The sequence below is a fragment of the Delphinus delphis genome, chromosome 9 (assembly GCF_949987515.2).
Source record: "Delphinus delphis chromosome 9, mDelDel1.2, whole genome shotgun sequence".
In the NCBI taxonomy this organism is placed as follows: domain Eukaryota; kingdom Metazoa; phylum Chordata; class Mammalia; order Artiodactyla; family Delphinidae; genus Delphinus; species Delphinus delphis.
In genome coordinates, this window is record NC_082691.1 from 79,078,574 (window position 1) to 79,093,515 (window position 14,942).

Sequence of the window (14,942 nt, forward strand, 5' to 3'; positions counted from 1 at the left end):
GTTGCCCAAAAGCAGCCCTGCTGGGTCTGTTTTCATTAATTTTCTTGAAATGAACGAAACTTCATATAACCAAAAAGAAAAATGTTTCTAAAGTACTTTTTGAGGAGTTTTATCTGCTTAAAGTGAAACATTCTTCTATAATACTATTTCCTTTAATTACTTTTTGAATTGATTCTTATGAAACACTGTAAATTAACTACAGTGTCTGTTTAGTGAATCTGAAATTAGTAAGAATGTGTTCTACAGGTTTATGTAAAATACATTTTCCTCCATTACTTTTACTGTTTGTGAAACTCTCCTGTCCTCTACCTATCGTCAGATTCAAGTCTAGTTTCTAATGCTCTAACATCCTTACCCCAGGACTTAGACCTTGGACTTCTCCATCTACAGTCACTCCTTACCCTCACCCAGTCTCATGGCTTTAGATACCATCTAGTCTCTGACAACTGAAAAATGTGTATCTGGAGAAGCTGCCCTCCTGAGCTACAGACTCACATCCAATGGCCCACTCAGCATCTCCCCTTACATGTCTAATGGGCAAATTAAACTCGACAGGCCCTAAGCTCAAATCTTCATCCTCCCACCCAAGCCTGCTCCTCGTGCAGTAGCATCATGTCAATCTAAAGCAACTCCTTTAAGTTACTCTAACCAAAATCCTGGAGTCGCCTCTGACTCCTCTCTTTCTCTCATAGTCCACATTCACCTCATCCATGAATCCTGCAGGATCAGACCTCTAAAATACATCCAAGATTGTCCATGTGTCACGACCTCCACTCCCGCCGCCCTCAACATCATTTGCAGCCTAGCATCTGGACTAGTCTAGACTAACAATCTTCTTATCAATTTTGCTCTCCTTCTCCCGTCTCCAACTTTTATTCACAGAGCAGGCAGAATAAGCATCTTAGAATATGATTAACTCTAATCCTCCATTCAAAAAGACTGTCTGTCGGGCTTTTGCACTACTATTCTCTCAGGCTGGAAGGCTTCTCCCAGATGGATATGGCTTGATCCTTTGCCTCTTACAAATTTTTGCTCAATGCCAATACTGCAATGAGGCACTCCCTGATCATCCTATTTCAAGTAGCGTTATCACCTCCCCTAGTGCCCAGCACTCCTTTTTTTCTTCTGTATTATATTTATCTCCATTACACATATCACCAAGCGACATATGAGGTGTTGTTTATTTATTCTAGTGTCTCCTCGTACTAGAATGTAAGCTATGTTCATTGCAGTGATCAGTGTCAGACACATTGTAGGCACTTGGTAAATATTTGTTGAGTATTTTAAATAGATGTATTTTAAATAGATGATAGTTTTTCCACAGTATTTATATCTCAAAAAATGTTTCTTTTCCTTATGAATGTTAATAAATGTAAAAATAGTTTCCAGTACAGTTCTGGTACTACAGAGCTGTGCAGCCTCAGTCAAGTCACTTCACCTCTCTGGGCTCCATCTGAAAAATTAGGGTGGTAAGTTATATGATCCCTGAGGTTCCTTTTAGCTCTAAAATTCTACTTGCTAATATTTGAACTATTAACCTTATAAGTTAATAATCATTTGGAGCAAATGCTTCTATCATTCTTCCCATTTCAGAATACAAAGGAATGAAATGTGTTTGGTTCCTCTTATCACAAACTCCAAACTTGCCCAGCAGAGCAGCCCGAAGAGTAGCAGAACTATACAAGCACTAACTGCAGATCACCTCTCCTACTGAGGTGAATACGTGATGTATTTTCTAGATGCTGAAAGAAAACTAAAACTCCACTTGACAGTTAAATGTTAAAAAAAAATATGTTTCTATGTTAACATTTATGAATATTGGCCACTAATTACCTGTTTTAGGATCTCATCCAACAAACCCATATTGGCCTCCTGAGCCTTTATGGTGTGGGAGAAGAATGCATAGGTCTTCTTAGGCATTAGTTTTTCTTCTGGGGGTCTTTTAACTCCCAAAATTAAACAAGCTTCAGAAATATCCTCCTGAAGAATGCCACCAGCTTTGACATATTCCTGGGAATGTAATTTTGATTAAAAGTTATTCTCTTGATTTGTTGTATTCATATTTTCTTCAATAAATAAATGTAGCAATTAAAGTCACAACCTTTTGAAGGAAACAAATATAAGGAACAAATCATAGAAAAACTACTTCTAATATTCTTACTTGCTGGCTAAAGATCAATCTAACATGTTTGACTTTTGTACCAGAAACAAAAAATTAGAGAATTCAGCACATACTTTAATCTAAGAACAGTTAATAGTTTGACCATAACCGCTAGCACATGTGATTTAAATATACATGTAAAATGTATATTTTGTGCCAACAATGCCCTGAAACATTAAATGCTAAATAGTAATATACTTTTAAAGGAAATATATATGCTTTTATATACAGGTATACTTTTAAAGGAAAGACATATACGCAATCTTTTCTTTTCTTTTGTTTTTTTGTTGTTCAGTTAGTATTTATTACTGCCCTACTCTGTTCCATGGACTGTGCTAAAGATGAGATAGGACACAAAGAAACAGAGACAAGCTCTCCCCTGTAAAGGAGCTCACAAAATATTGTAAAAAGAAGTCAGAGGCACAGTGCATGAGGCTGAATTCAAAAGAACATTATGAGTAGCATAATCTAAGTGATATATTAATTTAATGGATATTGAGATAACTCCCAGGTGAGATGATCAAGGAAATGTGGAAATTTAAATTAATCTAAAAGGCTGGGTAGGATTTGGAGGGATGGAGATGGGAAATACAAGGTGGTAATATCAGTAAGAGATAGTGAAGGAGATGGGAAAGTAAGGAGATGTTTAGGGCATAATAAGTGAATCAATTTAGAAAAATAGACTGAATATTATTATGGTGAATATAAGCTTTATTGGATAAAAATAAAAATAATCATTGATTTTTTTTTTTTTTTTTTTGCGGTACGCGGGCCTCTCACTGTTGTGGCCTCTCCCGTTGTGGAGCACAGGCTCTGGACGCGCAGCCTCAACGGCCATGACTCACAGGCCCAGCCACTCCGTGGCATGTGGGATCTTCCCAGACCGGGGCACGAATCCGTGTCCCCTGCTTCGGCAGGCGGACTCTCAACCACTGCACCACCAGGGAAGCCCCATTGATATTTATTAATAAATTACTATGTGCTTTGCTAAGCTCTTTGGGTGAATTATCTCATTTAATTCTCAAAACTCCCATGAGGTAGGTACTATTATTATCCCCAATTTATCAATGGGAAACCTGAGTCCTACACATTAAACTGAGATTTCATAGCTAGTACATGGAGGCAATAGACAATCATTTCAGACTTTTAAATAAAGGGGTAGCATGATCCAGGCAGAATTTTTAAAGCATCTTAGATGGCAGTTGAATAAAATGAAGATAAATCTAGTTAGGAATCTACTTCAAAGGAAAGTACAAATGAATAGGAAAGAAAGTAAAAGAATGAACATATGGTTCATACCTGGTTTCTCTGAAAACAATCTATTTGCCCATTTATAGTAGACTGGTTAAATAAATCATGATAAATAATGGAGTAATTATAGCAGCCATTAAATAGAATGACGCTGATGTCTATGAACTGACATGAAGTGATTTCCAGGTATGCTGTAGAACAAAGCAAGGTGCAAAAGAGTATATACAGTATAAAACGTTCTGTATAAGACTGAAGGGAAAATAAGAAAACACATACATACACACACATACACATGCTTATTTTTGCAAGAAGAAACACAGGAATGATAGATCAGAAACTGATGAAAATAGTAACCTATAGGGTGGGTGGGAATGGGATGTAAGGGATTAAGATGAGAGCAAGACTTCTCTGTGTCGCATCTTTTTATACAGTTTTAATCGTTGAAGCTTGTAAATGTTTAACTTATTTGAAAAATAAAATTAAATCAAAAAGGATTTAAAGCAAATATTAAAATGTCATAGAAACAAAAATAAATCCAACTGGATATCACATTGACATGTAACCACAGAGAAAAACTCATTCAGATATCTTTTGAACACAGCACTCCGAATATTCTTTGTGGGATGTATTCTAAAGGCCAAAAACAAAAAAATTCTTCTAAGAAATATTAAATTCCATTCAATATTCTCTTATTGAGGTATAATTGACATTATATTAGTTTCAGGTATACACCTAAATGATTCGACACTTGTGTATATTGCAAAATGATCACGACAATAAGCCTAGTTAACAATAAGCCCAGTACTGTTCTAGATTAAAAGAACTAAAGATACATAATAATGAATACAATGAACCTTAATTAAGCCTTAATTAAAATAAAAACCATAAAAGACATTTGAGACAATGGGGAATTTGAAATGTGAGATGTGAGATGATATTGTGGAATTATTAATTTCTTAGGTGTGAAAAAGATACAATGGTTACGCAGGAAGATGATTTATTCCTAGGAAATGTATACTGAAGCATTTAGAAATAAAGTGGCATTGTCTGCAGCATATTTTCAAACGGCTCAGGAAAGGAAAAACACATGCATGTATCTAAAATAAAAATAAAAGTCAAACCTGTGTCATAAGATTATTGTGAAGAATAAACAGAATGATGAATACGAGGGGCTTCACCTGGTGGCTGGCAAGGTAAACACTCATGAACAAACTCTACTCAGTGAAGCATTTCCTGCAGACATTTGTCTTTCCAGTCCTAGAACCAGGGTCACACATGAAGGAGAGAATGACTGAAGGATGTCATCTCCTAAAAGCAATCATTTTATCCCTCAGCTGGAAGAAAGCATGGAATGGGGTGAAAATAATACTTACTGGCTAAATTATGGGCTCAAGAAAGGATTCTAACTAGAAATCTCATAACTATATAATCTCATTATAACCGAAGTAAAGAAATATTGTCATGTGGTCTTTAAGTGACACTAGCAAACATTTTATTTTCACTCAGATGCTCCCTATTTTTCATACACAGGGTCATTTCAGTCCCACCTATTTTTAAAAATTGGAAATATTTACCTTATCGTGAATGGCCCGCCGATTGGAAGGCTGTATTAAGACCTTGTACCCCAGATTGGTGATCCCTTTGATGTGCCGGGGAGCCAAGGGAGCCCGCCTCTCCCAGGCGTTCACATCCTCCCGCCTCAATGCCATCACCGCCTTATAGTGAAGCCTGGAGAGGCTGAGGCCCAGCCTGCCCAGTTTGGTCCTAGGTACTCGCAGCATCTTGAAACCTGGTGACTATAAAGAAATTGTAAGAGCAGGACAACAAAAGGCAAGAAGACTCACAGGTCAGTTCTGGTCTCCTGAGAAATCTGCTGTAAAATCCAACCAACTCAGGTGGTAACAGATTCAAGATGAAGAAGGGAGAGTGAAAACCTGGATGACATGATAATTTGCTGGTCATTGGGATGCTGTTCCTTTACCCAAACAAACCCAAACTTTCACAAACGAAGTTACTTCCAAAAAAAAAAAAACAATAAAATGTCCCAAGCAACTTATGGGACACTAATCAATATCTGCTAAGTTGAACTCATTTTTTTAATGTATGTTTTATCAAACACACATTAAGCACAGAAGTTTTAAGCAAGTTAATCTACAATGCAAATACAGGAAGATAATTTATGCCAATTTTGATGATTAAAGTTTAGAATCCTTTCATAATGTACAAGATCCTTGACAATCTAGCTCCAACCTCTTTCGAGTTTCATCTCTGACCATTTCCTAAACTAGTTCTACTCAGTGTGTTTTATAGCCTGTTGTCAGTCAGTGACTGCTTTGTACTGGTCCACAATGAGATATGTACAGAAATAGAAAGTAAGCACTTAGAAACCTTTATATGACAGGATCATTCTTCTAGTAATTCATTGGTATTGAATTTTATAAAAGCATTGGTCCTGGAAGATTGGAAATTTAAGAAAACAAAACAAACAAACAATTTATCACCACAGGTGTTAGAAGCTGAAGAAGCACCTGACACCCCCAGCCTCACTTCTCTGACCCTGTTGTTGCTCTAAACATTCTCTTCCCGGGCTTCCCTGGTGGCACGGCGGTTAAGAATCAGCCTCCCAATGCAGGGCACACGGGTTTGAGCCCTGGTTCGGGAAGATCCCACATGTCGCGGAGCAACTAAGCCCATGCGCCACAACTACTGAGCCTGCACTCTAGAGCCCGTGCTCTGCAACGAGAGAAGCCACCGCAATGAGAAGCCCGCGCACCGCAACGAAGAGTAGCCCACGCTCACAGCAACTAGAGAAAGCTCGCGCACTGCAACGAAGACCCGATGCAGCCAAAAAAAAAAAAAGAAAAAACCATGCTCTTCCCCTTTCCAGAGTTTCCTCTACCAGACCACCTCCCCCTGCTATCATATTAAACCCAGACCTGTCTCAGTTTTCTAACTGCTATTCCAGATTCTGTAACCCTATTCATTAATTCAATTAAGAAATATTTACAAGAGGCTTACTATGTGTCAGCACAGAATAAATTTTACAGAAAATTTTAAAGCATAAGTATCAAACAGTATTCTGTGCCTCTTCAAATGGTTACATAAATGTAGTAGTCAGAAGTCATTTCAGACGATAATTTGCTGGTCATTTGGATGCTGAACCTTAGTTTTCTATGTTTAAGGTTGGCATGAAAATATAGAGACTAAATGATTTTACATCTTCTAGAAATTCCCTAGCATATAGCACAATTCTTATGGAACACATTTCTGTTACATCAGACTACAATCTCTAAATCAGACCCACCTTATAGACAGGGAAGTTTTGTCCAACAATGGAATGTACAAGTACTATTTCCTGGGGGCAAACTACTTATCACCCTAGATAGAAAACTTGTAGGATAACTCACAACACAGACTAAAAGAATAAAGCAAACAGCAAAGACTCCGGCTAAGAAGGCTTTAGGAAGAAAAGGGGCAGGGAGAGAAAACACTGCACACAGCAAATGAACATGCCGGTCATGAGGAGTTCAGGCTAACTTTTACTCAGGCCAAAATACGGATGACCGACATTTCAGTAAAAGTCTGTTATACACTTTATCTAACTTTTTGGTTTACTTATATAGTTTCGTTTTTAAAAGAGACTATGCTAAGCCCAAATCCAAGCCCAAGCCCATAACATTTATTCTCCCCCAAGCCAAAGGAAAATCTGCAACGTCCCATAGAACTTAAATCCCTATGTTTGTAAATGAAATCAATTCCAAAGACAAATGAGTCTTCTAAACACACTGAGAAGCCCAGAAACAGTCCCATCTTCTCAGCAGGGGCTGCATCTCACATACCATAGTTGACCAAGTGACTCTAATCCTCTATACTTAGTAGCAGTTCTTGGCACAAAGATTAGGAAACATGTCCAAATAATTCAGTCTCTTTCCTCAGCCCAAGCTTGATTTATAACCACAGCTTCCCCTTTCTCAGCAACACTCCCTCCTCTTCCACACCTCCTTTGCCTGGAGTCGGGGGTACAGCGTGGGAGGAGAGACATAACCACATACACTCATGTAATACACACATACACGTTTGCAGCTGCAGACCTTCCTCGGGACCTAGGAAAGGAAAGTAGCAGAGGCCGGCCTTCTGCGTTTTATTTGGGAAGCTACTTTCACTTTCACTTTTTGTAGGGAATTCTTGAATCACAATTCCTGACCCTTTGTTTTCAAAGAACTAGAACAATAGTCACCACTGATTTAACATTATATGCTAAGCACTATACTGAGCACTTTACAGACATTATCTCATTTCCTCCTTGTGAAAACCTCATTTAGTAGATACTATTATTAGCCCCATTTTACAGATGAAGAAACTGAAGTGAAATCCAACTAGAGCTGTTGCTTTTAAGCAGAAGCAGAATCCCTAGGGTAATATTCAACACTCAGGATTTTCTCTTCTTTGCCAAAGCCTGCAGATCCACACCTCGTACATCTGACATATGTTACTCCTGCCAGCTCAATTCAGAAATAGATCAGATCCATATGGCATATTATTAGTTCTCGCACAGCATGGGGTTCCTCCATCAACCCCTTTCTATGTGTCACCAAAAATCCTTCCTGAGTCCCTGCCAAGGTAAATTCTAAGTTTCTGGATGCTTAGAAAAAAGATGATTATAGCAGGTCTGATTATGTTAGCAATTGCTTGAACCTTGAAACTTGGTCTCAGCATAGAACTTTCTGGGACCGCCATTCATTTCATTCTCAGGTCATCAAGAAATATGTAACAGTGAGAATTTCTGAATTACTCTGAGGTATGGCACTGCAGGTGTCTGACATTTCATGGAAATGCCCAAGTGGGTTATTCTGGACTTCCCTGTCCTGTATTTTATGGGCTTTTTCCAAGAATACCGTGAAGTAAATGTCATGTATATTTCTGGCAATGCCTTCAAGTGGAAGCAAGGCAGTAAGACTCCGGACTTATTCACTGGCTCAAGTGAGGTTAATTGACAGGGTTGTGTGCTGATAACAGCTTCTGGCATGAGCAAGGAGAATGTGGAAAAGCAAGAGAAGGAAAGGAAAGAGGAAAAATAAGGAGGAGGAAGAGGAGGTGAGAAATAAGGGGAGAACGAGAAGTGTCACCCAGTCAGGGTTGGAGAACAAGACCCTTTCCCTGACAATTTCTGAACAGTCTTCCCTTCAACACATGAAGGGCCAATGTTTCAAATGGCATTAAAATAAAATTTAAAAAGATTCTTCTGTATGTTTTTGTAAAACAAGAATAGCACTATGGGGCTTCCCTGGTGGTGCAGTGGTTGGGGGTCTGCCTGCCGATGCAGGGGACACGGGTTCGTGCCCCGGTCCGGGAAGATCCCACATGTCGCGGAGCGGCTGGGCCCGTGAGCCATGGCCGCTGAGCCTGCACGTCCGGAGCCTGTGCTCCGCAACGGGAGAGGCCACAACAGTGAGAGGCCCGCGTATCGCAAATAAATAAATAAATGAATAAAAGCCAGACATTTTCTTGATGAGCTATAATTTGCCCATTGATTATGGGAGAAGTGTTTTGATTTTCTTTCTTTAATTAAAAATAAATTCGGGGTTACTTAAGGTATGCATAGCGTGATGTTAGTTTCTTGTAAAGCAGCAGCAATCCAGTCCCCTGCTCATTTTCATGAGATCCAACAGGAGCAGCATGAAACAATTTTATCTAATTAAATGACCTCAAGCAGTATCTGCTGGTGACTTATCAATCACTAATTATAGCTGAATATTAGAGTCAGAGTGGATGGGAGAAAAGATCATCTAAAACCAGATAATACAAATGAAGGTAGCGTGCCTCATATAAATATGGGATTTCCCATGTTTCATAAACAGCATTTTCCAAGCATCTATGGATGAATCATAATAAAACAGTCTGCTCTTTGGTTGGTATAACTTTTAAATGTAACTGGATTAGGTTACATTTATCTGTTATTGTTCAGGTAGTACTTATGCCAGAAGACACGAGTACCTGATTTGTGCTGGTTTTCACGGGTTAGAGTGGTAGGTGGATGAAGAAAGCTGAGATCTACAGAGAGCTTTGTATCCTTCCATCGAATGTTCAAAAATCTTTTAAGTCTCTTCAATCCTTTCCATACTATCAACCTAAACAGAAAACTTTTTAAACCTACAAACCACCTACCAAAGCCAGAACAATGTGCAAGCAAACACAAGAGCTTAAGTACAAAAAAGGGTTAGGCTTGGCCCCTTCTAATTTCTGGTGCTTCCACTGAGACATGTCAAAAGGATTACACATTCAGTATTAAAGAAATTTTAAGGCCAAATCATCTATCTTTAGCCCCCAAAGTCAGAGATGTGCTCTTTGTCCTTATATTTTAGATCTTTGAAATAATTCCACTAGAACATAATTCAGTGACTCACACTAAAACCATCCAATTACATGGGGAGATTTCTCAATGCCAAGTTATTTGCAAATGATCAGGCATACATCTTGGTTAAATATTGAGACACTAAGGATGGAGTAGCCTTGAGCTGACTAAAATAAATAATGAGTGAGAAATGCAAATGTTTTATATCCACACTTCCAGTTTATTCAAAAAGTGCAAGTGTATTTAAAAAGCCATGGTTTCCCAGGAAGCCTTGGTACTATAAATAAGGGTAGGCAGCCGCATGGCCATGAGTCTTGGCCTACACGACATATTTGGCATCCAGACCATAATAATCCTGTAGAGGTCCAAAAGAGTTCCAAATTAATAGAACACCCAGTGATGGCCTAGAACTAATCCAAATACCTCCCAACCCCAAGGCTTGCTAGAACTAGGCTTGGGTATGCAGCAACACTGTCCTCCATACTTTTATTTCCTGTTGCATAGCTATATTCTTTTAATATTAAACTCCTTACAAAAAAGTTAGCTAGAAGTAAAAACAAGCAGACTTGGGGAGTGCTTATTAGTGCTAAGTAATCTGGTCTAAGAATATTCATATGTTCTCAAGCCTATAAGCTACTCAAAGTCATCCAAAGACATAAGACCTATGAGTCTCCTGGTCTCTAGCCCACAAATGTAGCTTCACTGAGATGGAATGCAAAGTTAGTTCTGAATTGGAGTCTCATCCAAAATGTTTATCTGCATATTTGTCTGTCTCTTTGTTAAACTCTAAATTCTTTGAAGAAATGAATTGTGTTTTCCTCATCTCTGTATTCCCAGTGACCGCCCCATAGGAGAACTCAAGTGTTTTGCGAAAGAATGAAGAAATAAATGAGAAAATTTAAATGAATGTCATAAAGACCAATGTAGCAGAGAAAACAAAATAGACTGATGAATAAGAACAGGAATTCATATCTCCCATCCCTCCAACAATGCCCCACAAAAGATCTAATCTCTTGCTGAAATCTCATAGACCAATGAATATTTTGAAATGCAAATAAAAATGGTAGCAAAATCCAGACCTGGTTGCTGAGACATTTAACTAGATATGGGGCTCCTTACCTGACTTCAGTTTCCTAATCCAGACTGGAATATAATACTAAAGTCCTTTTCAGCTCTGATGTACTGATTCTATTAAGGATAGTAGTGACTAGGCACTGTGGATTACAAAAGCATTAGAATTTTAGAACATAGATAGGCACTCTGACTCATGAAGATCCAGGTGAAGTACAGTAAACAGGGAGACAAAAATACCAAAAACACTACGGAGGAAGACAGGATATTCACTTAAATTACCTGGATTAACTGCAGTGACCAGGAGCCCAGAGCTTAAAACAGGAGGGGGTACCTCAAAGGAATTCTGACTCCTCTCTTCCACAAATGGCCTGGGTTCCTCAGCTTCCCACTTACTCTATGACCTCGGTGAGTAACTTAACCTGTCTGTGCCTCGTCGGCAAAATGGGAATCATACTATCTACCCTTTAGAGCTATTGTGAAGTTTATTTGCACTAGTAGGCATAAAGTGCTGAGCACTGCCTTGCATGCCATAAACACTCAGTAAATGTTAAGAAAAAGGCTGCAAGCCTGCCCACTCCTCAAAGGTGAGCACAGGGGCTTCCCTAGTGGTGCAGTGGCTGAGAATCCGCCTGCCAGTGCAGGAGACACAGACTCAAGCCCTGGTCCGGAAAGATCCCACATGCCGCGGAGCAACTAAGCTCATGCACCACAACTACTGAGCCTGCGTGCCACAACTACTGAAGCCCAAGTGCCCTAGAGCCCATGCTCTGCAACAAGAGAAGCCACCACAATGAGAAGCCTGTACATCACAACAAAGAGTAGCCCGCGCTCGCCGCAACTAGAGAAAGCCCGTGCAGCAACGAAGACCCAATGCGGCCAAAAAAAAACTAATAAATAAATTTATTTTAAAAAAAGGTGAGCACAACCATCACCACTGACAGAAGACACCACTTTTCCATACTCTGGGTCACACCGTGGGAAGGCCTTCACAATGGCTCCATATTAATCCCTCCCCTTTCTTATTTTTTTAGAAGCCCAGTAAACCTTCTCTTTACCTTCACCCTTTAGGCATGAGTGTTCAAGAAAAATAAGTTATCATTTTAATACTGTATTTCACCAAATTTAAAACATGTTTTTTCACATTTTAGCATCCCCAAAATGGGGATGCATCTTATAATTGGCTGCACCTTAATTCTATGAACACGGTAATAATGTTGTTGGTTATTTCCCATTCCAAATGTACAGCATTTCCGTGATTCCATGAATTCCATAGAATTTTCCTGTGGCCTCATCAAAGAAACTTGCCACTGTTTGTACTGTTATCTCTATGAGAAAATTAGAAAAAGAATATTTGGAAAAATGAAAACTTTTTTGTTAAATTGGCATTGGTTACATACCAAAGATCACTTCCAAAGTCCTGAACCAAAATCTGCTAATGATTAAATAGAAGATTAGTTAGTAAAGGGGGAAATTTTTCAATTACAAATAAATCAAAATTCTGATGACGCTGTCACCAGTAACAAGTGAGACTGATAACAAATATGATTTTCTGGAGAGTGGGAAAGTCACTTGGGGACATTGGCTTAACCTTTGTCGTCCTAGCTCATTTGGCAGAACGGCCACCAGGTTACATGGCTAGAAGGTAGTCTGGCCCTAGGTTCACTCAGCTTTATAGCAAAAAAAAGAGGGGCTTCCCTGGTGGCGCAGTGGTTGAGAGTCTGCCTTCCAATGCAGGGGACACGGGTTGGAGCCCTGGTCTGGGAAGATCCCACATGCCGCGGAGCAACTGGGCCCCCGAGCCACAACTACTGAGCCTGCGCGTCTGGAGCCTGTGCTCTGCAACAAGAGAGGCCGAGGTAGTGAGAGGCCCGCGCACCGCGATGAAGAGTGGCCCCCGCTCGCTGCAACTACAGAAAGCCCTCGCACAGAAGCGAAGACCCAACACAGCCAAAAATAAATAAATAAATTTATTTATTTATTTTTAAAAAAAAGGGGGGGGGAGTTCAAGTTACAAAACACACACACACAGAAGCGTCCACACCAAGTGCCATGGATTTCTTGGGTTTTTTTTTCTTCCAATATAAAGTATATGAAAGCCACGTGTCAAAGTCAGTGATGGTTCGGTCCTGTGCATAGCTAGGTCGGCGTAATAACAGCTACGCCTTTTCCACATTCCGATAGCTGACGACCCACAATATCAAAAAATGTTCATCTTTGTTAGAGTTACTAAACACACTCTCTCCCTCTCACCACACCCACTCCCGCTCTCCTAAAATCAGTGCCTAAAAAGCATATTTCTTCCAGAAGTAGTCGGGCCATTTAGTCCCACTGAATTAAACAGGGTAGATAACTGCTTCTAACCGCGCCCCCTCCCCGCGCAAACGCTCACACTGGCCCGCACAGCCCCTGCGGTTTCTCCGCAGTTCAGATGCGCCGAAAGAAATCGGGGTGGGGGGGACCGGGGGGCCGCGGGGAGGCCCCCCTCTCCGTCAACCACCTCCCACAGCTGCCTATCTAAATAAGCACACAGTCCAAGAATTAACAGAGGGTTTGCTCTACAGCTTCAATACCAATGCTTTACTCCCCAGCAACCGCTCCCCACCTCAGCCCTCGCCAAGAAAGAAATCCGAATTGCCATCCCCTGCCTTCTTCCTATACAGAAACTCCGGAGCCGCGCCCGCTGCGCCCCACCTCCCAGCCCTCGCGTGCAGAGAAACGCTAGCCGGGGAGGCCTGGCGAGGAGGCCCAAACGCTCGCCACCCTCTTCCGTACGCTCGTCCCGGCAAAGGCCGGAGTCCGCAGAGCTCCCGGGTCCCCAGCGGCGCGGGGAGGGGGAGGCAGAGCTCGCCAGCACCGCCCGGCGGACTGGCAGAGCCCCGCCTGCGATCTCCAAATCCTTCTCACAGGCTGAGCCCACCGCCCATCTGCTCAGCCCCTCCGGGCACCCTCCCCCTGCTCACCTCGTCCGGTCCCCGCCGCCTCTGCGCTCCCGGGTCCGGGCTGAGTAGGATCCGAATTCCGAGCAGAAATTGGGATGGGGGCCTTGAGGAGGAGGTGTTTGCTCAACTTCGGAAGTCATGCCTCTTCCTCCGCAGCCAATCAGCGCCCGCCCTGAGGGAACAACCTTCTCCTCCACCAATCCGCGGCGCTGCTAGGTGCTAGGTCATGCCCTGCCCCTGCTCCTCCCCGAAAATCCTCCTGCCTTTTAGATCTCTGACCTACGTCCTTAGCTGGGGGCGTCACGTCCTTCCAGGACTGTTATTGACCAAGTTTGTAACTATCCATAGCAGGAGACAGGCGGAGACGGAGAAGGACGAAAATAGTCCGGACATTACACGCTCAACAGATGCATGTATCTCCTGGGAAAAAAGTTTCCGTTTCATGTATATCACGCTTGCTTAGCGATATGCACTTCTCAAAGCATTTTCACAGCCTCATAACAAGACTGTGAAGCCAGATGACAGTTCTTAAGGCCATTTTAGAGTCCAGCAAACTAAGACTGAGAAATTAAGTGTTGTGTATGCACATCCAATGAATATTAATGTTCATTAATGAATTTACTAATTTGAATAATGAATTTTCATTTTTATGAATAGTGTGTAGCCCCAGAGGCTTTTTGCTCAAGTCAATGAGATGATCAGAGTCGTGCACTTAAGGGAATATGGTCTAGATAGTGTATAGAAGGGGGTCAAGTAAAAGTGATAGTAAAGGGATTTAAAAGGACAGAGTCAACACCACCAGTAAGACTAACAGGCTAGAGGAAGAACTGAAACAAATTTGGTGTTTCAGGCTTGGCTAAGTGGTGATTAGGAAGTTGGTGATATCAAGAACAGTGCAGTAAAACACAGCAAGGAGGGAAGGCTTTAGAGGAGTGGTTAGGAATATGATTTGGCATGTGTAAAGCTAAAGATACAGAGGAAAACCCCAGCTTCCAGAGAATCTTCTCATTTTCTCTGTAATTGGAGATATGAGTGGAGTTTATAACAATGTTCTAGGTTCAAGATCGTTGACATGAGCATTGAATAGTTAAACACATCTGTGGCAGTATGAGAAATGTATGTGTTAGAGAAAGTTACAAAAACAGAAAGGAATATTACCCTCTGG

The 14,942-nt window shown here is 40.9% G+C and overlaps 1 protein-coding gene across 2 annotated transcripts in view; it reads right to left on the reverse strand.

Moving 5' to 3' along the window:
• AASS (aminoadipate-semialdehyde synthase) overlaps positions 1-13,905 on the reverse strand; it is a 71,021-nt gene extending 57,116 nt beyond the window's left edge. The window contains exons 1-3 of one of the 2 annotated variants that reach the window (XM_060020801.1): positions 13,799-13,905; positions 4,987-5,208; positions 1,834-2,010 (exon numbers count right to left, since the gene is read on the reverse strand). In XM_060020801.1, coding sequence (XP_059876784.1) covers positions 1,834-2,010; positions 4,987-5,193 — 384 coding nt within the window. In that variant the 5' untranslated portion in view covers positions 5,194-5,208; positions 13,799-13,905. Of the gene's footprint in view, positions 1-1,833; positions 2,011-4,533; positions 4,940-4,986; positions 5,209-13,798 lie in introns of those variants that run through there. The other variant, XM_060020802.1, reaches the window with a different exon arrangement.
• Positions 13,906-14,942: the final 1,037 nt, after the last annotated feature.